The sequence below is a fragment of the Protopterus annectens genome, chromosome 7.part0, assembly GCF_019279795.1.
Source record: "Protopterus annectens isolate FY-2018-M chromosome 7.part0, PAN1.0, whole genome shotgun sequence".
Lineage (NCBI taxonomy): Eukaryota > Metazoa > Chordata > Ceratodontiformes > Protopteridae > Protopterus > Protopterus annectens.
Genome location: NC_056739.1, coordinates 98,925,956 through 98,950,019, shown reverse-complemented (window position 1 = coordinate 98,950,019; position 24,064 = coordinate 98,925,956). Strand labels below are relative to the sequence as shown.

At 38.8% G+C, this 24,064-nt stretch overlaps 1 protein-coding gene across 5 annotated transcripts in view; it reads right to left on the bottom strand.

Moving 5' to 3' along the window:
* Positions 1 to 24,064, bottom strand: part of LOC122806256 (peptidase inhibitor 16-like) — a 639,946-nt gene that overhangs the window by 88,298 nt on the left and 527,584 nt on the right. For all 5 annotated transcript variants that reach the window (XM_044076525.1, XM_044076526.1, XM_044076523.1 and 2 more), the window contains one exon: positions 5,969 to 6,025. In XM_044076525.1, the coding sequence (XP_043932460.1) occupies positions 5,969 to 6,025 (57 nt within the window). The remainder of the gene's footprint in view (positions 1 to 5,968; positions 6,026 to 24,064) is intronic.

Below are 24,064 nucleotides of genomic sequence, written 5' to 3'. Positions count from 1 at the left end.
TGGGGAAAAAAGAATAGAAATGCAATTTACAAGGAAACAATAGAAAGATATTTGTAAGGATCACAGGATCATAGGATTATAGGAAATACAAGACAGCTAAGCATTGCAGCCATTTATGCCTTGCTAGTATGTTCTGGCTAATGACACAGGAAACCTTACAAGCCTAGCCATGTTTATCCCAAGTTGCCCCAACTTTCACTAGTTAGGTGAGTGAAGTTCGCAGAGGTATGGGTTTATGGTAATTGATACCAACTGCCATTGTCCATGAGGGACATGGCACCACCCCAAGCGTGAATTTACAGTCACCCATCCATTGATCTAGGTTGCATCTGAACAGGGTCAGGGAGGGGCTCTGCTTCACATTATACCTCTCAACGTCTGAGATTAAAAAAATCTGGATAAAGCTATAAAAGTGGGACAAAGGTCCAAAAGTAGGAGCAATTTTTAAATATTGCTCTCACAAACTTAGAAAGTTGATAGAATAACAGGTTTTGCATTAGCATGAATTCTCTGAATGGTATGATATATGAAACTCAAATATCTGTCATTACTTTTTAACTTCAGCCTTTAATGATTTGCCAGAAAACCACAGTTTTATGACAAATGGACTAAAAATATGAGGCAAAAATATGAACATTCTGTGAAAATCTGTACAGTTGAGAGGCATGCTTCACATGAATGGGAAGCTTGTTCCAGAGAAGGGAAGATGTGTCTCTGCCTACAGCATGATTTGTTTACATCAGAGACTCTTGTGCAGTTTCATTTATGAATGTGTAGCAGTTCCATTACGGCTAGGTCAGAAACTGACCTATAAGTCAGGCACAGGTAACCCCTTAGCAGCCTGTAGCAGACAGAATACAGGTACAAGGCTTTCAGTTTTTCCACACAGGACTTATTTTACATATCCTGTATTTTCTTGGTGAGAAACTTTGTGGCCTCTCCAGCTGCTGCAGGTGTTTGGTGAAATACATGCAAAAGGGAACACTGCATTCAACTATTGGCGTGATGAGGGCCGGGTATAACAGAATTATAACATCCTTAGATCCAGATGCAATGCCTTTACTTATGAGATGTGCCACATAGAAGGATTTCCTTAGCACTGTGGATATGTGGTGGTCGAAATTCAGATTGCTATCAACCTGAGCACCCAGCTCACTTACCACTGGGTCTACATTTATAGGGGTGCTGTCTATAATGTAATTAGCAGGGATATTAGCTTTTCCAAAGAGAATAATAATAATAATAATAATAATGCATTTTTTTTTTTTTTGCATTTAGCTTCAGTTTGTTGCTTTGACACCAATCATGTGTCTGTGTTAACCCTTTTGCAGTATATTAACATTGTTGGGGGACTCGGTGTTTGCTCCCAGTTTACAGTTGTCGGCAAACTTGGTCAGCCACAGGCTGTCCATGTTTGCCTGGACTTCTGGGAAAAAGATTCCAAACAGTAAAGGGCCTAATACAAAATCCTGTGGTATGCCATTGGTGGCAGGTCTTTTCCTAGAGGTAAAGTCACCCACTTTGACTGTATGTCTCCCTTTGGTGAGCCAACTGACTACCCATCTGGTGACTTAGGGGTTAATTCCCAATTGGGAGAGTTTTTCTATAATACTTGAGTGAAGGATTATATCAAATGCCTTAGCTGGGTCAAGGAATGCAGTATGCATTGTCTTCTCCTTGTCCAGGGCCATGATGACTTTCTTGAAGAAGTCAACCAGGTTTAACAGATATGAGATACTCTTAATGATTCTGAATTGGGTTGAGTCCAGAGTTTGGAGATTACCTTTGTCATTATTGATAAAGTCCATAATGATTCTTTCCATGGCCTTGTAGTTGAGCCTAGTCAAGCTTATGGGTCTATAGTTCCCAGAATCAGTTGATAGGCCCCCTTTATGCAGAGGGATTAATGTTGCTGTCCTCCGTTCTGCTGGAACAAAACCAGTCCATTGGCTGTGGTTAAACAAGGATCAAAGTGGGTCTGCTAGGTTATGTTTTAAGTTGTTTAAAAGGGAACCTAGGATGATGTTTGGTCCCAATCATGCCGTGTTTTTGTCCTTGGAGAATGCAGACATGGCTTGTTGTCTTGAGATAATAGGCTGAGGAATGGTGGCAGGTATACTTTGGCCGGTGGGGATGGGGGGGGGGGGGGTTGCTCCAAATCTGCCAGCTAGTAGGTTGTCTTTTACTTCAGGCTGAGTATGGGTGGTGCCATCCACAACCAGTTCAGTGCATAGATGGGTGTTCCCCTTTAGATTTTGGACATAGTTAAAGAATGCCTTGTGAATATCCTTAGTTAGGGAGGCTATTTTTGCTGCATAAGTAGCTTTGGAGGACTTGACTAGCTCTCTAATTTGTTTGTTTAGGCTACGGAGGGATTTTATTTTCTGCCAAGCCAGTTTCCTCTTGTTTTTTGGACATTAGTTTCTTTCTTTATCTTGTTGTATAACCTATTTCTACTTGGAGTCCACCACAGTCACGTGTTTTTCTGATAAGACCTGTTTTAATCCAGTCAGGTACAGCCGATTCTAAACAACTGCTTAAGTGGCTATACACCTCTTCATAGGACTCCATGTTATCAGAGTTCAAGGGGACTTTATGACTTCTTATACCATCACTTAGTAGGAGGCAATTTGTCTTGGAAAACTTCTTAAGCACTTTTTAGCTTGATGGGGTATCTGGCCTTATAATTACATCAAGATACTGATTTATGGTCCAATCTTACTAGGAAGGCCATCACGGGGGGGGGGGGGGTGCAATGCTCTCCCATGTGAGCACTATGTCCAGGACATTTGAGCCCCTCATAGGTGTGCTGACTAGCTGTTCCAGAGCATCTGCAATGACAAAGTCCAAGAACCTCTGAGCCAACATGCTTGTGGTCGTATATATTTCCCAGGTGATGGAAGGATGATTAAATTCACCCATGAGTAAGGTGTTGGGCTGTATGGGAAGTGACTCTAGTTAGCCCAGGTATGTGGAATGCTTTTCCTGGTTCATGGTGGGAGACCTATAGCTGGCTATGATGTGGTAGGGGATTTTGCTTATGGTTAACTGGACATGGAGTAGCTTGAGAGAGTCATACTGTTTGACAGGTCTCGATGTGCACTTATCCTTAATGAAGATGGATACACCTCCTCCTATGGTTTTTCTCACACTTAGTTTGTTGTCTAAATGTATGGAAGGCATTGTAGCAATGCCAAGGTGATTTCCACGGCTTTGAACCATGTCTCGGTGATCTTCCAAGGTGAGAAATGCTTCCAGGGAGTGCAGTTTCTTGTTTAGACTCCTAACATTAAGCAGCAGTACCTTGAGCTTATCTAGAGAGGATTTTGTTGCGCTGGGAGGTTGGTTATTTTGATGCTGCCTAAAAAAAATGCACAGTAGGGGTGGCTTATGCCTTTGCTAGTGTCCAAATGCCTAAACAAGAAAGGTACCGATCATTTGTGGCAAAGCAGCATGGCCTGTCGACTATGTCTTCCCAGGGTGACATATACTGTATCTCTTTGACTTCAATAACTGGCTTAGCTTCTGATCTTAGTCCAGTCATTTTTTTGTTTGTATTGTGGCATCATCCTTGGAGAAAACTCAAACAGTAAAAATGTGGAACAAGCGATAAGGTGGAGAGAAAAACCAAAGCAACAGCAAAAAAGAAAAGAGTCCTGGTTTGACGGTTTGGAGAGACTATTTTATTTTTTGCTATTATCCTTGGAGAAGACAGAATGCTGCTTAAGGCTAGATGTATACCCGCCTGTGATGCATAACCTGACAGCTAAATCATGTCTCTTCATATAGTCTAAAGAGGTACCTCTGAAGTCATTCAGCCACACATGGACTATGACGGAGTTATACTGGTACTTGTAATTGAGTGACTTAAGTGCTTGAGGGACTTGATAGATCCTGATACTTAACAGGTAGCTAACCATAACCCACTCCTTATCCAGTCTGGTGAGAGGAACATCAGTGTGTCAAACTATGGAGTCTCCTATGACCAGTATATCTATACTCTGCACTAATCTGGCCCATAATCCAGTATAATACCCATTTGGCATGTATTGCACAAAGCACCTGCAGCAACTAGAGAGATCTCAAAGGTTTCTAACAAAGAAGATCAAGGGGCTCCAGCATGTGCCTTACACAGACTAACTAGGGAGTTACATGTGCCTTACACAGACTAACAAGGAATCCTTGGGGGATGATGATTAATTTTGATGCAATTTTGTGGTTACTATCTATGCAAACAGACTGCTGAAGAAGTCGTTGGGGAAAATGTTTAATTTTTGTGCTTGTGCATACATGGACAAAGTACGCAAGAGATCCTTGGGGGGGGGGTGATTAATTTTGATATAATTTTATGGTTACTATGCATACAAACAGACTGCTGAAATCATTCGAGAAAATGTTTTTATTTTTGTGCCTGTGCATACATGGAAAAGTAATTAAGGCAACCTTGGGGAAAATTATTAATTTTGGTGTCATTTGGTTGTGCTTGTGCGTACATGGACAAACCTGACTGATGGGGTTGTTGGGGAAAATGTTTATTTTTTTGTTCTTATGCATACAGGGATAAAGTACGCATATACATGATGATATTGATATTGAGCAAGTCCTGAAATATTTCAATCCGTGCAAGGATCGGTGCATAAACTTATTTCCAGCATAATAGTGCATGACACTGAGATGCACAAAAGTGTGTTTTGCTTGTGTATGTCTAGCTGAGAAATTTCTGGATCTTGTGTTACCCTGCTGCTTGCAAATGTGGGGGTATTTCAAAGTAATCCATTTACTGTCAATTATGACTGACTAGAAATAAAGCTATTTACTGCACATTTGTATTTGCCATTTGTAATTAACTAAATAACTAGTTTTGCTCAGTTACTACTCCTGTATTAAAATACATACAACACTAAGCATTTCTATCATTGATAATTATGGTTAACAAGGTTTATGACAAATTATGACAAATGTGATAAGTACTATGCAGTGATATTGAATTCTTAGTAGATGAGTATGCTGAAAAGTAGGAGAATGTTGTGTGTACTCATGGATGTTCAATGTTGCCATGTGAATCTTACTGTCACTTGGAACTATGTGATAATACCTTGGTATTTCTATTTAACTTGTATACATGTGTGCGAGTTTGGGTGTGTGTGGGGGTACAACTTCACTGGAATAAAGTCTGCACAATTTTAAATGGGAAGGTATTTTGTTTTTTGACCCATGAAGTTATGAAATGCTGAAGCTGCTTCATCATGCAAGTAATTACCATCCTGGCATATGGTTGACAATGCTCATTCAGGGAGTGGCATTGTGAAAGGGGCGTGGCCTGGTCAGCAGTTTAAGGAAGTGCACGGACCACAATGTGTAGATGTGGGTGTGGCTTGTTGGGGGCAGCAGACTAGGAGCTGTCAGTACAAATCTGAAAATCCTGCCTACACCCCTGTTTGCATCATATCTGTTCTTCATACTCTGAATGATATGACAAACACAGTCTTGCTATGGTGTAAGGCTGTACTGGCAGGTACTGGCATCCACACAGCCCACTGGTTTGTCTGGGAGTGATACTGCTGTAGTCAAGAGCAGTATCAGTTTTTTAAAGGTGATAAAACCTGACCTGATTTGTGTGGTGTCTGTTTGGTGAGAGTTTTGTCACATGTACATGTGCACAACTTTAAAACTAACGAGCTGGAGGTTTTGCTTTTATACAAGCACATTGGATTCTCCTTGCTTGTGTATCTTGATAGCTGTGATGTTATGATTGTTTCCAAAATGGGTGTTGGTATCTTAAATTAATTTAGAGCCCCTTCACAAAGTGGATCTTTCTCACAGTATTGTAGAATGTGTATAGTTCATCTTACTTTTAAGACGACTAAGGTTGACAGAATTACCCATTCCAGGAATCTTATAAATTCTGAATGCAATTACAATCTTTATTATCAAAAGTGACTGGACTGCAGTGTGAAATGAAGCCTACCTGTTGACTGTGAATTAGTGGATACATCAGCCTGGGATACCTCAGCAGACATTGTTTCTGGAAAGATAAAAAGAAGAGAAGTGAATGGGCAATAGTCTATACACACTGCTCTGTTTAGATGAGCACCAGTGGTTCCCACACATGTCTGAATTATGGTACACTTCCCCTGCCAAAGTCATATGCACAGTGCAATGTAAACATCTGCCTTTTACTGTCCCAAATAGTCAGTCACCATGGCAAACATACATGTATATATTAATTCACTTTTAACATTGGCAACCACCATAGCTGGCCTTCAGCATAAGCCAACTAGGTGTCTGCCTAGGGCGCCACTCTAGCAGGGATGCTGTTCCAGTAATCTGGATAGTATAGGTAGACCAAGATGGGGACACCAGGTGGTTCGGGGGGGGGTGCTGTGGCACACTTTTGCCTAGGGGATCAGTTGGCCAAAGGCCAGCCCTGGCAATCACAACTCCAAAAACACACACACACACACACACACACACACACACACACACACACACACACACACACACACACACACACACACACACCTGGTCTTCTTTAAAAAATTATAAAGTCAAACGATTGTAACACTAAAAGCACATTACATTAGCTTGACAGCTAAAGGCAACCATAAACCTGTCTACTCTACCCATCATGTACATTTAACATTCTTTATCCCATCCGTCCCTACCTTCCCCTTACTTTTTCCCACCTGTTACATTTCTTCTAAAATGACTCCATGATTCTTTCACCAAACATTAGGGCAGTCTAACTGACCCTCTTGAAGGAGTGCTTTCAAATAAATATGATGTAGGTCCTACAGTCTGCTGGCTCTTCATCCTTCCTTCACTGGCTTTCCTGTTCAGAGTGATATGTCTGTGACCTGATCCTCTGCACTCATATCCCAACCCCTAATCTCTACTGGTCTGAAATGAGAAAAACTTTCACATTTTAGCCTATGATAATTTTCCTTCTTGTCTCCATCCCACTCATCTTTTTGCTTGCTTCTTCTGCACTCCTTACAGCAGTCTGTTATCTTCTTCCTTATATGGCCTCCAGAACTGTACTTAGTACTCAATGTGTGGCTTGGGAATGCCTTGTACACTGGAAGCATTATCTCCCGGTTTCAAGACTCTACACTCCTGAAGATACAGTCAGAATTCTGTATGCTGCTGCCATTCTGCTCCTGGGAAGAGATTCAGCTGTGATCAAGACCCCAGGATCCTTATCCTGGCATCATAACAATATTTTAGGTTCCAGGAAACTGAATTCTAAACTGTTGTGTTCACATCATCATCATGTACTGATGTTACTGAGAATGCTAAACTGTGGTCATACACCAATAAAAATTAAATTTACAGAAGTTTTTTAGGGCTCTGCACCCCCCTCCCCAGCATGGAGGTTTCACCCACCCCACATCCCTATTATCAATGTACCAATACCAAGTAAGAGGTTGCACCACTTTAAAGGAAAAAGTTGGTTTTCATTAAAAAAAAGATTTTCTGTTAACTCTGAGGTAGGGTAACCTGAGAATTACTATATTTAAAGATACAAAAAATGTTGTTAGCACAGGAGGTCATCCCCTACCCTGAAAATATACAAATTATGTGCAGCATGTATAATATATACATCTTATGCAGCTATCTGGAGTTGGTGGTGAGCCTGGAATTTACTTTTTCATTCCTGACAGTTTAGAATCCTGCTAAGCTGCATTTCATATCCTTACATTTCCTCTTTCCTGTTCTTTTGTCAACAGTCCCGCCCACTGCTAGGGTTTCATACAAGGGCTGTTGTGGTTCAAATGCAGCACTTTGTGTTAGCTTACAAGTACCTCATGTGCCACCTTTCAACCCACTTGGTCAGCCTTTCCAAACTCATCTCCACATTTCCACTGCTGCACCAGACTGTGTCATCTGCCGTGGGGTTTAATAACCGTTATTCTTCTTCTCTAAACCTCTAGTGCATGAGGCATGTCAAAACTGAACACAATAGTTGGTATGTCCAGGGAGGAACCAGAAGCATTGGGGACCCTAAAACAGGGGTTTACTTGAGACCAATTGGAGCAGGCTGTCCCAAAGGTACTGCATGAAGGGAAACTGAAGATACTGAAAATGTAGGGGTTCTGGGCAGATCCGAGTGTGAGCAGGACACCCCCTCTTCCAAATGGCAGATAATCTTCTCAAAGGCCTTGAAAGCTAAAGCTGAAGCTGGTCCTGAGGAAGACTTGCTTGGGCCAAAACAGTGGCATCTTCATGTTCCATTCCATGCCGCAGCGCAATAAGGACACTAGCTGCTGGACTTATGACATAACAAATAAATAAATAGGAATCAGCTATCTGAACCCTCTCTACTCAAAGTCAAAGTTCAAAAAACAAGTCCTCCACACGTACTGTTAATAGAGCAAGCTGTTCCTTAGAACTATAACACGACAGCTTGCAGCCATGACAACATATAACCCCCCCGTTTGTCCCACCCTAGTTACAGCTCTGCAGTAAAGTACAGAATACATATTTCCCTCTTACATGTTCATAGCAATTTCTTACCTCCAAAATCAGGGAGAAATCCAGAAATAATCAGTGATAGTTTTTAAAATGTTAGTACTATTAAGCTGAGACGTGGAGAAAATAAAATAATGCAAATTAAATTGCATTTCCTGAAGTAAAGTAATTAGTCTATAACTCTTAGTTACTGTAAATAAGAGTAATTATCACCGTTTCTTGAAAATTCACTACTTTAGCGAGAAGACAGGAGGGACATCCCTGGAAATCAAGGATAGTTGAGAGGTATGACTACTTTTAAGGAAGAAGAAATGCCCAGCAGTTACAATACAAAAAAGTTGGGATTAGTTTTTTGCCACACCCAAAGCTCAGTCTTGAGAAAACCATCTCAATTTACAGAAGTCCATTCCCTAGTTGGGCAGGCCATGCATCTGTGTCTCAATGTTGAGGCTTGGACATATGGTATGATGTTATGTTACACAGTGGTTTTTCTGAATAATCGAACATCTTTATTGAGGAACTGGGTCATCGGAATTGCTTACATATCATATTTTGGACTCCTTTTGATGTAACTTATGTTGATTTATGAAACATCTACAATTCTAACTTTATTATACTTTTTTCAAGATTATTATGTTCACATAAATCCTGTTATTTTTGTTTACTAGGATGATTCTTAAAAAGATATCACATATAGTTATGATATATGTATGGACAGAGTGGGTAGTCTATTGTCTATATGTGAATAACTTTAGATTATAATACTGTTTTTACAACGCAGATTCTCATAATCAGCTGCTGTTTAATGGTTCTATTGAGGTCTCATAACATACAGATATATTGAGATATATCAGGATACGAACTAACTTACATCCAAATTACTTAATTCTATTATATACTTGTTTTATTTCTTGAATATGTGCTTTACATGATCTTTACAGTGTGTCTAAACTGGGAACTAATAAGATATTATAGTTCAATAATTTTGATCACGTAGATTGTTGGCCTCAACTACCTCTGTTTTGTTAATTACTTATGAGGTTTGCTCATTTTTTTATGTTTTTTATGGATCCAAGATTCAAACCATTTTCACTCCTATAAGGATGCAGTTATATTGCTTACATCTATAGGCATTGGTTCAACACATTATCAGTAATGCCTACTAAGGCATAAGGATCTTGTTGTTTTGCAAAGGTGGCAAGAGTCACCCTTTATTCACTAGTATATGTTCTTACAACTAAAGAACTTTATTGTGAACTAATACCGGTTGGAATTGTCTACAGTGCTTTTATGCATTAACAATTAACATTAGTGGGTGGCAGAGATGTAAGTCGGCCACTACCAATCTCTATGGTTATTTCTTTTTATTTGGGTTTAATAGACATCAATATTTAATGGTGTTTGGTATATGTGAGACTTTCCTTAGACAAGGGGTTTACTGGGATCAACACATAGTGATTTATAACAGATGTTTATACAACCTGTTTTGGATCATGTTCTGCCCATTATTAGAGCTTAATTTGGGTGTTAGTATTGTTCTTTTCCATGGTTGAACAGTTACTTATTTTAGGTTAGATCGATTTCAACATTTTTTATTTACAATTGATGGTTGAATAACAGAATTGATTCAACTATTGATATATGTTCAGTATTTACTAAACATCATGGACCTCACTAAGCTATTGCAAGGTTTATCAGCTGACAGGGATAATTTAGAGATTTTCGGTTTTAAACCATCCAATTTCACCAATACTGTTGTAGATAAGAATGACTCACAACATCTTTGTGGTCTATTATTTCAAAAGTTGACCAAAAATATGAGGACACTTAGGGCCAATATTTGGCACCTTAAACTATTTAAAGTTTACAAGCTTAAGGACATCACACCATGAGGTTTACGAGTTAGGATTCAACCCCTGGTGGGACAGATAGATGACCAACTTTCTCAGGACTGGGCCTTAGCACAACATAAAGCATCCATGCTTTTTGTAGACATCCTGATTGCATATTATGAAAGGATGATTGATAAATGCATAGGGGAGGTTACTATTAGTTGTGAACAGGCCAAGGTATATGAGACAGAAACCTTTTTTAATAGCTATCTAAGCAACTTGGCCAAAGATCTATCAATATTGGAGGAACAGCTTGTCAAGAAAAAAAACCCAAAATTCCAAAGAGACATTACAGATTATGAAAAGGGGAAACCCTTTGTTACTCAAAAAAAGTGTGTGATTTTCAGATCCTGGTTTCAAAATAACCAATAGAAAGAAAATACCCAGATCAGTACTTAAGAAATCAGTACAGACTCATAGTGGCACTTCTGATTCATCCTCTGCCACTGAGTTAGACTCCCTTTCTACCCAAGAATCTTCAGTGGCCAAAAGGAAACCTCATGTAGACCCTTTAGGCATAACAAAATGCAGGGGGGGGGGGGCAGGAAACATAGAAAAACACACAGTATTCAACAACTGTTGGAGAAGATTGTATCTCAATGAATAATGTACATAATATCTCTTCATACCAATGGTCTGATGTACAAATTAAACTATTGAATAAGGGTCTCAATTTTGTGCCGACTTTTGTGGTACCTGAACATACTTTGGTTAATGAACTTAATGATTTTTGTAGATTACTTAATTTGAAAATATTCTTTTCAGATACACAAAATACTCAAGGATCTACTGGTTTCCACTTTGGGAAATCTAATTTTGAGCCTCCCATGGATAAGCACATTGCAGTTTTTAAGGAGTGTGCATTAAAAGATTTTCACTTTTCTCATGAACACCAGTTGGCTAGATACAATTTGTCTAAAGCAGAACAACAAGCATTACAGGACCTTAGTAATAATCATGACCTAGTTATTTTGCCGGCAGATAAGAGAGGTGGCATTGTGGTTATGGATTGGAACATGTACCAGGCAGAGGCTGAAAAACAACTGTCTGATCCCTGATTTTATATTCACATGGTAGTGGATCCAACTCCGAATTTCAAAAAATAAATTGATTCCATCCTAGACCTAGCAACAGAGGAAGGCATAATTAGTCAGAAAGTTTGCAGACAACTTAAGGTTTCAGATCCCGTACCCCAGTATTTATACCTACTACCAAAGATACATAAACATCCTACTAGTCCTCCAGGACGGCCACTAGTATCTGGGAGGGGATCATTAACTGAACCTTTATCTACCTTCCTTACAGAATATTTGTAACCTTTGCTACCCATGGTTAGGTCTAGGTTGAAGGATACTACACCATTTCTTAATATTATTCAGGACACTGCGTGGAGACGTGTGTGAATGGGTGTACCTTCGTTGAAGGTTGTGCGTCAGACCTGGCAAGCCGGTATGTAAAAATCAACTACCAATCATTAGCAGACCGGAGTTCCGCTGTGGTGACCCCTAACCGGGAAAAGCCAAAAGACACAAACAAACATTCAGGACACACAACTGGTACCAGCTTGGTATTTATGTACACTTGATGTAACCTCCCTATACACCAGTATACCGCATTGGACAGATCTACAGGCTATTCAGTTTTGGCTTGATAAATCACAACTATACACTCCTGGGTTCAACACACTCCTTATATATGTTTAACTGAACACATGTCAAAAAATGTTTTTTTACTTTCATGGGAAATCATACTGGCAGGTTTGTGGTACGGTTATGGGAGCATCTTTTGCTCCCATTTATGCCGACCTGTTTATGGGTTTTTTGGAGGAACAATTAATATATGATGACAGTCATAATATATTTTTGGACCAGCTTGATATTTGGAGACGATACCTGGATGATAGTTGGATGGTGTGGCCCCCTGATCAGCAATATGTGCATGAATTCATACAATACCTTCATGAGAATAAGTGGGGTATTCAGTTTACATTGCATATTGAATATCAACAAATAACATTCTTGGATGTCATCATAACCAGACAGGAGGATCGTACACTGGAATCGCAAGTATATAGAAAATTTCCAGAATATAACACCTTGTTACATGCCTCCAGCCGCCATCCTCGCCACATCATCAATAATATTCCTAAGTCTCAATATCTACGTATCAAACGTATTTGTTCCTCCGAACAAAGTCTTAAAGCCTGCCAAGATGATTTAGCTAACAGGTTACTTACCAGAGGATATCATCAGGATCCAATTACTCGGATATTATATCAGGTTGATAAAATAGACAGGTGCCAACTGTTACAATACAAAGATAGAACTATTCACGCTGAAAATCATACTCCACAACCAATCAGGCTAGTCACTACTTTTGGGACCAATACCAATAGATTTAAAAACATTATAAATAATCATTGGGATATTTTGTTAGCCCAGGATAAATTGAGTGAACTGCTCAACTCCAGATGTCTATTCTCTTATCGTAGAGGTAGAACTATTAATTCATATCTAACCCATTACAAACATTACAGCCCACCTATTAGCCAATAGAAAACCCTATTTGGAGATATACTATTAGAATGTTTTTCTTGTGGTCATTGTAGTGCTTGCACACATGTATCCCAAACCAAGGAATTTACTAGCTGTAACACATCTAAAATTTATGAAATAAGATGTTTTGGAAATTGCAGCAGTGATTGGATTGTTTATTTGGCCACTTGTTTTTGTTCTTCATTTTATGTTGGACAAACATCCAGACCCTTCAGATATAGAATCAGTGAACATTTAAGTGAAATAAGAAATAAAAGGGTTTCTAATGCCCTCTACAAACACACTAACACATAAAACTGCTAAATTCACCTTTACCATAATATATAAAATACATATGAATAGGCTATGCAAAGCTGGATGGCACAATTTATTAGACCAAAAAGAATCTGCTTGGATTATTAGGTTAGGTGTTTTATTTAAACCAGGCTTGAATGAGTTAAGTTAGTTCTGGTCTGAACCAATTGATGGATTATTTCAATTAAGTGATCGAGTTTTTGACACACATATATAAGCAGCTGTAAGTGTTTGCCCTAATGAATGTTTTTTGATGCACTGAAGAAGGCTATAATTTTCTAGCCGAAACTGGTTTGCTTTTATTGTATTTATGGGGTTTGCCACAATAAATTCTTAATGCATTTTTTCACCTTTCCCTTGTGCTGGATATTTTTTGGATTGTACATTACATTGGTTTGATCCGTGCACTCTGTCTTCCCTGCGTATTTTTGGTTCAGGCTATGCACCTCCCCAAAAAATATTATAATTTTATATATATATACACATACATACACGCGCATATACATAGACACACACACACACACACATACACACACACACACACACACACACACACACACACACACACACACACACACACACACACACACAAATAAAAAAAAAGTAGCTTTGGTCAGCAACAAGCAATACAGGTAGGAGCAGTCTAGAAACAAGTTGAATGTCATATGATGTACAGCAACAAAAAGCAAATAATGAAACTGCAGTCACAGCCAACCTTTCATCATTAAACTCTTCAACATTATGCTACCTGTCATAATAGGAAATATGTAATGTGATGTTGTCATTTTCATTCATTCCTTAATGTACTGGTCTTGGATATGACTTGGCCGATCACTTTAGATTCTTGCATCTGACTCTCAAGCTCCTCCCTTTACCTATAATGTCCCTTGCTTGCCAGATTACCTCGGATCTCGTTTGTCGCTCTAATGATTCGGTGAGGATTCCGTTCTCTCGAACTCTAGGGTGCCTTGTTAGTTATCGTAAGTAAAAACAGAAAATATTTTTTCTATTTCTTCTATTTTCTATTTTTATTTCTTCAGCCCTTCCCCTTTTTACACTTTCATTTACCTTTGTGGATACCGTTTAGGTAATTTTTTGTATCATTGCTGGTACTAGGCCTTCTCTCTTTCTTTCTGTACCTCTTGTAGCACTGCAATGGCAGGGTGCTTTCTGCAGCTTTGAGCCATGTCTCAGTGACTTTCCAACGTGAGGAGTGTTTTCAGGGAGTGCAGTTTCTCATTTAGGCTCCTAGCATTAAGCAGCAGTACTTTGGGTTTATCTAGACGGGATTTTGTTACATTGGGAGGTTGGTTATTTTGACACTGCCTAAAAAAAGTACACAGTAGGGGTGGCTAATGCCTTTGCAGGCTGACAGATACTGTATCTCTTTGACTTTAACAACTGGCTTAGCTTCTAGTCTTAGTCCAGTCATTTTTTTGTTTGTATGATGGCATCATACTTGGAGAAAGCAGAATGCTACTTAAGGCAAGGTGTATACTTGTCTGTGACACATAACCTGAGAGATAAGTCATATCTCTCTTCATATAGTCCAGAGAGGTACATTTCAAGTCATTCACCCCTACATGGACTATGACAGAGTCATATTGATTCTCGTAGTTGAGTGACTTGAGTGCTTGAGTGACTTGATGAATCCTGACACCTAAGAGGCAGCTAACCATAACCCTCTCCTTATCCAGCCCGGTGAGGGGGAACATCCTTGTGTCAAACTATGGAGTCTCCTATTACCAGTACATTGGGCTTTCTGGTGTTACACCTTATGGGCTTATTTGTTGAGACACTTGTGTGTGTGTGTGTGTGTGTGTGTGTGTGTGTGTGTGTGTGTGTGTGTGTGTGTGTGTGTGTGTGTGTGTGTGTGTGTCATACCTCTCAACCTCTTAGAGCAGAAAATCGGACAAATTAGGGACAGATTTTAAATACTGCATTGATAGAATAATAGGTTTTGCATTAGCATGAATTTTCTGAAGGATGTGGAGTCGTAAACTCAATTATTTGTCATTATTTAATTACTTCAATCCTCAGCTATTTGCTAGAAAGGTACAGATTTTAGGAGGAACACATTGAAGATATGAGGCAAAAATCTGGACATTCTGCAAAAATCTGTACAGTTCAGAGGTATGGTGTGTGTGTGTGTGTGTGTGTGTGTGTGTGTGTGTGTGTGTGTGTGTGTGTGTGTGTGTGTGTGTGTGTGTGAGTGCTGACAACCTGTTTTGGCATTCACTGTCTGTGTGTGAGAGTTGCCACCAATTTCATAGTGTAAAAACATCTCTCACATAAAGTATCGATTTGTTTCAGGAATAAGTCGTTGTCTGTACATATGAGAAAATTGCTCCATTGCCTCAGGATGCTCAAGACCACCAAGCTGGTCAAAGAGGTGTTAGGAAACTGCTCATTCATGATCCATACTGTTGTTTAGTCAGGGAAGGGAATGAATGAAATTAGACTGGACTGTGCTGGTGGTACAGAAAGTGTGAGTGGGAACTATACTTTGTGTAGTCAAAAGCAATCACCAAGTGATGCTGCTCTATGCACAACCTACTTGCTCTGAGAGCAGCAACAGGCTGGGTATAGTGTTAGTGATAGTTATTCTAGGGGAATTTAATTTGCAAGTCATTTGTGTCTCTACACAGCACTGCTAACAGACGCTGCACAGAGAGCAGGTTAGCACAGATATGAAGCTTAAATACGAACAAACAGCAACAAGTTTTAATCTAACCACCAATCGGGGAAGCACACAATACACCTTCTACTAGCAATCCCCAATTCAAATAGGTCAGATCAGCACACGTCTGCTACAAGAGTGCAGAAAAAGCCTTCTTAATGTAAAATGGCTGGTTTGGAGCACAAGTGAAGTGAAGACCACATAAACAAGTAAGAAAAGCCCTAGAACTATCAGAATGTAATTAGGGTTACCACCTGTTCCACTTTGTGAGGGACAGTCCCTCTTTGAGCAGTTGTGTCCTGCCAAAAATTGACAAAATGGCTAGCATCCTCAGAGATTAAGACAAAAGTTATCCCTATAAGTTATGTAATACTTACATAAACAGTTATTCTGTAAATGAAACACCTAAATGTTATCAGAAACAGAATAAGCAACTAAAATGCTTTAAGAAGAAGCTTTTATTTAGGCAAAAAGTGAAGTGCTGTCCTTTGTACTGGCCGTGGGTATGTTTTGTCCTGCAAAATCTGACGTTTGTACCAAAAATGTCCTAGTTTGGGCATTTGAAAAGGTAGCAACTCTAAATGTAATACAGTGCAATTAATTACTTAAAGCAGCAGTAGACAGTACAGTTTTTATATGTAAAGTGCAGAAAAAAAGCAAATAACAAGAACTGCTAAAAGATAGTCGCAATTAACAAGAAATATGCAACAATACTTGTCTGCAGTAACTAGTGAAATTCCAAGAGCAAACAATAACATAATACTGTGATGTAGCCATACTAATTTGGAAAGCATAGTTAAAACATGAACTAGCATCACCATTAAGTACCCTTTTCAATCATAGTGTAACCACAGGCTTTGTTCATGTGGAAAGGAGAACAGCAGCAGTTATTCCCCTCCACAAAGGTGGCGTAGCAACAGACCCAGGAAATTACAGACCTGTAAGCCTGGCAAGCCTCACCTGTAAGACCATGGAACATATAATTATGGACCTCATAAATAAAGACATAGGTGACCGCCAAACCCTGGATTCCACCCAAGTCAGCTTCGTCAAGGGCAGATCCTGCCAGTTAAATCTGGTGGACTACTTTGAAAATGTCACCAGGGACATTGATGAGGGCATATATGTGCACACAGTATACCTCAACTTGGGAAAGGCTTTTGACACAATCCCCCATTCAGACATTACCAATAAACTTAGCAAACTGAAAGGAAACCCCTTTGTTGTAAGATGGGTTGCCACCTGGATCACAAACCAGACACACACTATCAAACTGGGTGACTTCACATCACCCAGCAGACCTGTTACCAGCGGGATGCCACAGAGGTCAGTACTGGGCCCCTTACTGTTTGGTATATACTTCTCAGAAGCTCAGGTCAAAACTAAGTGGTTGTGGCTGACCAAGTTTGCAGATGATAGCAAAGTAGGTACAATCATTGAATCTCCAAAAGATGTCTGCATACTCCAGGAGGGGTCACATACAGACCAGCGATGGATGTATTAGTCACAGTCTTATACTGAACCCAAAGAAATCCATCATCATTCCCTTTGGCACAAACAATGTCCCGTCACACTATCAAATCAACAACAATACCCTAAGTGCTCATGAAGTGGTAAGGGACCTAGGATCACAAGTTGACTGCAACCTTAACTTCGACCACCATGTCTACTGTAAGGAAGGCTTTCTACGTAGCACACTTGATTAGTAAAGACATCACCTCAGAAGCAAAAGAGGTTATAACTCTTCTATACCCGGCACTAATCTGGCCCATAATTGAGTATAATACCCCAATCGGCATGTATTGTATAAAGCACCTGCAGCAACTAGACAGACCTCAAAGGCTTCTAACAAAGAAGATCAAGGGGCTCCAGCATGTGCCTTACATAGACTGATTAAAGTCCCTGTCATTATACTCTGTGTTGTATAGACTTCTTAGGGGAGACTTATGCCTGGCCTACCAAGCAATCCAGGACCCACATCTCATGAACTTGCTGCATAATGGTAAATCAAACGGGACTAGGGCTACCCATTCCAGGTATCTAAATATGGCCTGTGACTTTCTATCTCCCAGTGACTGCCATGTCTTTGGAATAGGCTACCAATTTATGTGAAACAGAGCACCTCTATGACACTGTTCAAGAGGATCCTGGACTGGTTGGGACACCATAAATTCTTACCAGGGATAGTGCCCACAAGGTCCTGGACTAAATGCAGTCTTGGGTACTGACTAGTATTTTCATGGTATTACATTGGGATGAAATGGCTAGGCTTAAAATGACCTCTGGGTCAATAGCCTAGTAATCTCCTATGATCCTATGAAGAACTGAAATATATGCAGTATACCAACAGGGAATAAAAAACTGCATACAGATCATTTTTTTTCTTCTCCATATTCAAATACATATCCAATATGAAAATGTAAGCAGTTTATGAAGAGTACAAATATACCTCACAAAATAGTGCAGAAAGTTGTAGAACAATCTCCTCCAAATAACTAGCAGTAATGCTCAGCTCAGTGTCTATCTAATCAGCCTCCCCTCCCTCCCTACTCTTAAACTGTGTCCCTTTTCAAGAAGGACTAGGTCAATCAAGCCAGGGGGGAATTTGAGAATACCCATCCAATCATTGAATTCCTATGTGATAGAAGCTAATATATCACACTGCTTAATTTTTATTGGCAGTTTATTTCAGAGGTGGGGAAGGCACTGTGTAATGTACTTATCTCTCCACCATGTTTTATCTGTTGGGTGATGATTTAGTGTATGAGGTACAGAATAAAGGGACAGTGCTTCCAGTCTGTTCTCATAGCTTAACATTTTTTAAGACAGATTTTCTTACTTCTACTTGTTTGATATGTCTAATGAGATAGATTCTACAGGGGTATTTTATTCAATAATTGGCCTAATCAATGCAAATACAAGGGCTCAGTGACCGTTTCAGATCTGGATGCCATTGTTTTGGCAATTAGCTGTGCTATGTAGAAGGATTTTGGCTGTTGTTGTTACTTAATGATCAAAGGAAAGGCAATTATCAATCCAAGTTCCAAGGTCTTTAACAACACTCTCATTTTGAAGTGGGCTGTTGTCTATGTTGTATAGAGGGAGGAAGGGCTTTCTGCAAAATGTGACAGTATTGCACTTTTTAGTATTTAAGTTGAGCCCATTTTTAGTTCATCAGGTATTTATGAGTGTAAGTTCTTGCTGAAGGGCTTGGCCATCAGAGAAGGTCTTGACAATGACTCTCGGTTTACAGGTGTCTGCAAACTTAGATAGCCAGAGGTCTAGGTTCATGGTCTGGAGATCAGAATAATAAATACTAAACAAAATTCCCAGAACTTAGCCCAGCAGGGCACCACTGATCATCAATCTTCTTACTCTCTGATGCTACTTACATAGTGTAGGTTCTGTCTTTTAGCCATTTTGCTATCCATCTCACCACATAGAAATCTATCTGTAATGCATCAAGCTTACTATGTACACTAGCACATGGCATGCCGTGAAATGTCTTGGCCATGTCAAGGTTTCCCATGTGGACGGCATGACCGATGTTAGCCTGTATTACCCTTTCAAAGATGTTACCCAGATTCATTAAACAGGATCTACCCCTGACAAAGCCAAATTACTGTTATCTAGTCTGATGACATTTTTAATATCAACATTTAGTGGGTTAGTTGTAACATTTTCCATGTTTTTTGCAAATAAGACATATCAGTCTGATGGACAGTGGTGAGGCCACTCTTGTAGAGTGACACAACTACTTTTGTGTATCAAATGTCAGACAAGGCCATTGACTAATCTCAGGTTAAACAGTGTAAGGAGTGGCTCTACTAGGGCTAATTTAGTGCTGTACATTACACAGCCACATAAATTACTAAGTCTCATAGTCTTAGTTTATTGCTATACATTACAGAGCCACGTATATTATCAAGTTCGACAGTCTTAGTTTAATGCTGTACATTAATCAGCCACACATATTATCAGGTCCCATAGTGTTAGTTTAGGGCTGTACATTACACACCCACATATATTATCAAGTCCCATGGTCTTAGTTTAGTGTTGTACATTGATCATCCACATACATTATCAATTCCCATATTCTTAGTTTAGTGTTGTACATTACACAGCCAGATATATTATTACGTCCCACAGTTTTAGTTTAGTGCTCTACATTACACAGACACATATATTATCAAGTCCCACAATCAGGACAGCACCTCTTGCACATGTTCTTTCCTGATGACTGGCATCAAAATGAGTGCGAATAAAAATGAACAGGGAGAATAGAAAACAGATGCAATGATGTTAAGTTACAATTTAGTGACACCCAGACTAGTTAAGGTTATGATTGAGAAGTGGGGCAGTTGTCTTGAAGGAGAAACAAAAGCCCTATTAGGAGTAAGACTGAAAATAACATATAAAAGGGGGGGAAAACTTAAAGGAATGGTTTGATGTAAGAGAAAATAAAAGAAAAAATATTTCCAAAATGACAAAATGTGGGAACTGTAGATATTGTAGATTTATAAATGATGGACCGTATGTAGTAATACATTCTTATGGAACAGCTATACCATGTCTAGGTAAATGTAATTGCAATACATCTAAATTAGTTTATGTGGAAACCTGTGTATCATGTGAAGCATTCTATGTCGGTAAGACAAATCGGAGACTAAAAGATAGAATAGCAGAGCATTAAAGAGCTATTAGGAAACAAAATAAATTTAATGCTTTATTTAGTCATACTAAAAATGTATACATTTTACTAAGTTTATTTTCTTTATAATAGATAGAGTTTTAACAGATGGGAGGGGTGGGGATATAGAAAATGAAGTAGAAGTAAAAGAAATGAAATGGCAGATGCTTTTAAACGCCCAAAACCCACCAGGATTAAATGATAATATTTCCTTAAAACCACTGTTAAAACAAAGAGCAAGTGTCATAAAATGGAGTATGGGAGGGAGATATATATATATATATATATATACAGAAATGTGTACATGTATATATATATATATATATATATATATATATATATATATATATATATAAACATACATATATATATATATATATATATATACATAAGAAGTTTACATAAAAATAATTTGAAGTTTTATACTACGTATGGATGAAATAGTTTGGATTTTTTTGATTTAACTAAAAGGAAATGATGTAATTAATTAGTTAATTTATTGTGTGGAATGATTGGATGCTGCTTCTTTTTAAACTGTAAGGTTTTAAAACCAAAATGACTCTGAAGATGCTATATTGATTTAGCGAAAGCGCTTAGTCTTTTGGTTGTGAAAAATAAATTCTCGTTTTACAAACGTCTCTATTACGTGGTTGGAATATATTTTTATTTTTATTGGCTACTAGTTGGTGTTTTGCACTAAAAACTTATTATGAGCAATATTGCATTTATTTCTTAGTTTCCTGAACAGATAAAAATGGATTTGTAATTGTGCTTCAGATACTAACCTAATAGTATTTTTCATGTTTTTAGTCAATTTAGTAATGTTATTCTTGATAGGAGGATCTTCTAACCTGTTGTATACTTTAAGGAGCTTTCTACTTTTATTTTAGAGTTTATTTATCTTGGTGGACCACCACGTTGGTTTATTTTTACATATTCCATTACATTTAGATCTGACTGGGGCTACCAGTTCTCTACATTTATATAAGTGAGCTGCAACTCCCCTGTACAGCTCCATGATGTGGTAACATATGGGGTGATGCAGCTATAAGTCAATTTTGAAACTTCACCATAGAATTTCTTGAGATTAGTATTTTTGAAATCCCTGAATTCTGAGATATTGGTTTCAGTGTTTTACAGATTTTGAAGTGAACGTCACTAATTTATGATTCAACTTAACCAGGGAAATACTATATTCATAAGGATCAGCAAATAATTTTAGGTCTACTAGTGGGTTTACTAACAATCTGGTCTAGAGATTATTTGTTCATTAAACCTATGAACATTTAGGCATATCCTACACATGAGGTATAGATACTCCAGTTTATTGAGGGGTTAAAGACTCCCATAATAATGGAGTTCTAGTTTATAGACAGAAAGTTCATATGATTTTCAGGGGGCATAGAGAAGATATCCCATAACAGGCTACAAACTGATAGTTAATCCTGTTTAGCTGGATTTGGAGCTCAGCGAGTTCCATTTATGTGTATATGGGAATTAGTCTAGAGGTGCAATGGTCCCATAACAAATATAGAGATGCCAGTACAGTTGCAGTATGGTCTAAAGCATCACATATGCAAAACCCAAGGATGGATGGAGTGCTTTCTGAGCATTTAAACTGAATTTCAGTACTTACACAGTTGTCCTGTTCGATTCTCAGCTAAAGTGTCTTCTGTGTGAAGACATGCGTAAATGGGCATACCTTCGTTGAAGGTTGTACGTCAGGGCTGGCAACTCGGTATGTAAAAATCTACTGCCAATCATTAGCGGACCGGAGTTCTGCTGTGGCGACCCCTAACCAGGAAAAGCCGAAAGATACAACAACAACAACAACACAGATAACAGTTCTAATGCAGGAGAGCTTCAAGGATGAGCAGTTTGTTTTTTGAGATTTCTGACATTGATCAGAGACACCTTAATGTGATCTTGTTTTGGATTTACCATGTTAGTTAGGATGAGATGTCTGTTAGAAGGACAGTATACTACAGGGCAGTAAAGGCTTTAGCCAGTATGCAAAAGCCTTGGAATGAGGCTCCGAAGTATGCAACAAAGTCCAGAAGGTTTAGGAATTTGCAGGAAGTGTTTACATAAGTATTTCTGTACCACAAATAGACTTCAGATGATTTTTTTTCTCAGAGAAATAGTAAATGCTGACGGTGTGATGCAGAAGACAGAGGTAAATGGGAACACATTTCGAGAATGCAATGACTCTGCAATTTTTAAAAAAATTCTTTACTACTCTGGGGGGATAAATAGTCATAAATAAGGAAATACTTCTTTTAAGCTGGGATTTAAGATCTGAATTACCTAGACGAAGTAAGGCCTTACTAAGTTTAATATTATTAGTTGCCAAAAAAAGCAATCACTAGAAAATGGAAGTCAAAATCCATTCCCAACATAAAGAAAGTTCTGGATAATGTGCAGGAGATTAAAAAAAATGGCAGTATGATCTTTACAAAAGGGAAAGATCAAATTTCATAGCAATAAATGGAATTTGTGGGACTAATGCATGCAGAATAATGTTCAGGAAGATGAGTGAGGTTTAAAGGATGGCAAGAACTGAATAATTTAAGCAATGCTGGAGTGAATGAAAATTGTTAAAAGAAAAAATATATATGTATAATGCATGAGAATAACAATGGAAAGTTACTGCAGTTTGTTTTCCTTCCTATTAATCTTTGTAAACCTATGCTACAATTGAAAATGATCACGTAATAAAACTACTAAAAAAAAAAAAAAAAAAAAAAAAAAAAACAAAAAAGATTCTCCCAGGCCCGATTTCCCAACGAGTGACTCGCATACCTATAGCCATTATCTTCTGCTGCATCCATGGATCACGATCTTTGATTCATTGCTTCCTTGATGTGCTGCCTGCAGGTACTGGTAATACCTCTGAGAAAGCAAGATGGACCCAAGCTTCTGATATCTATATTCTCCCTTTAGACTACTTCCCCCACCGTCCATGCCACATGGCCAGTGTCCTGATATAAACCAAAACATGTGGCTTCATTCAACCTTTCCTCATCCATTGCCTTGAAAAGGGACAATTCTGGCACTGTCTGTACTGTGGCCAGCCCAGCCGTGGTCTCCGCCTCTAACATTCTGATTCTCTTGCTCTTAAAATCAATCGCTGTCAGTATCCTCTGAGAAAACCACCATGCACGCAAACCAGTGATATTTTTGTGCCACCATTTTCCCTCCTGGCTTTTCTCTTGTGTTGATACCACAAGGATATTTGTCCCAATGTGGACCCTAACATATGTGTGGTTTTACCCTTCCCAATATCTTTCCTACCTCCTCTGTATGGTGTAGGGTCAATCCTGGTACTGCCTTTGACCTACCTATTCCCTACACCCAGGGCTCTGTTACCCCTGGTGATACAATCACACATTTCAGTACCTTGCCTACAAGTTGAATGCAGTCCCACCCAATGCCTTGTCCTCCACTGCTGGGTCTTCCACTTTCATCACCTCCTGCATTC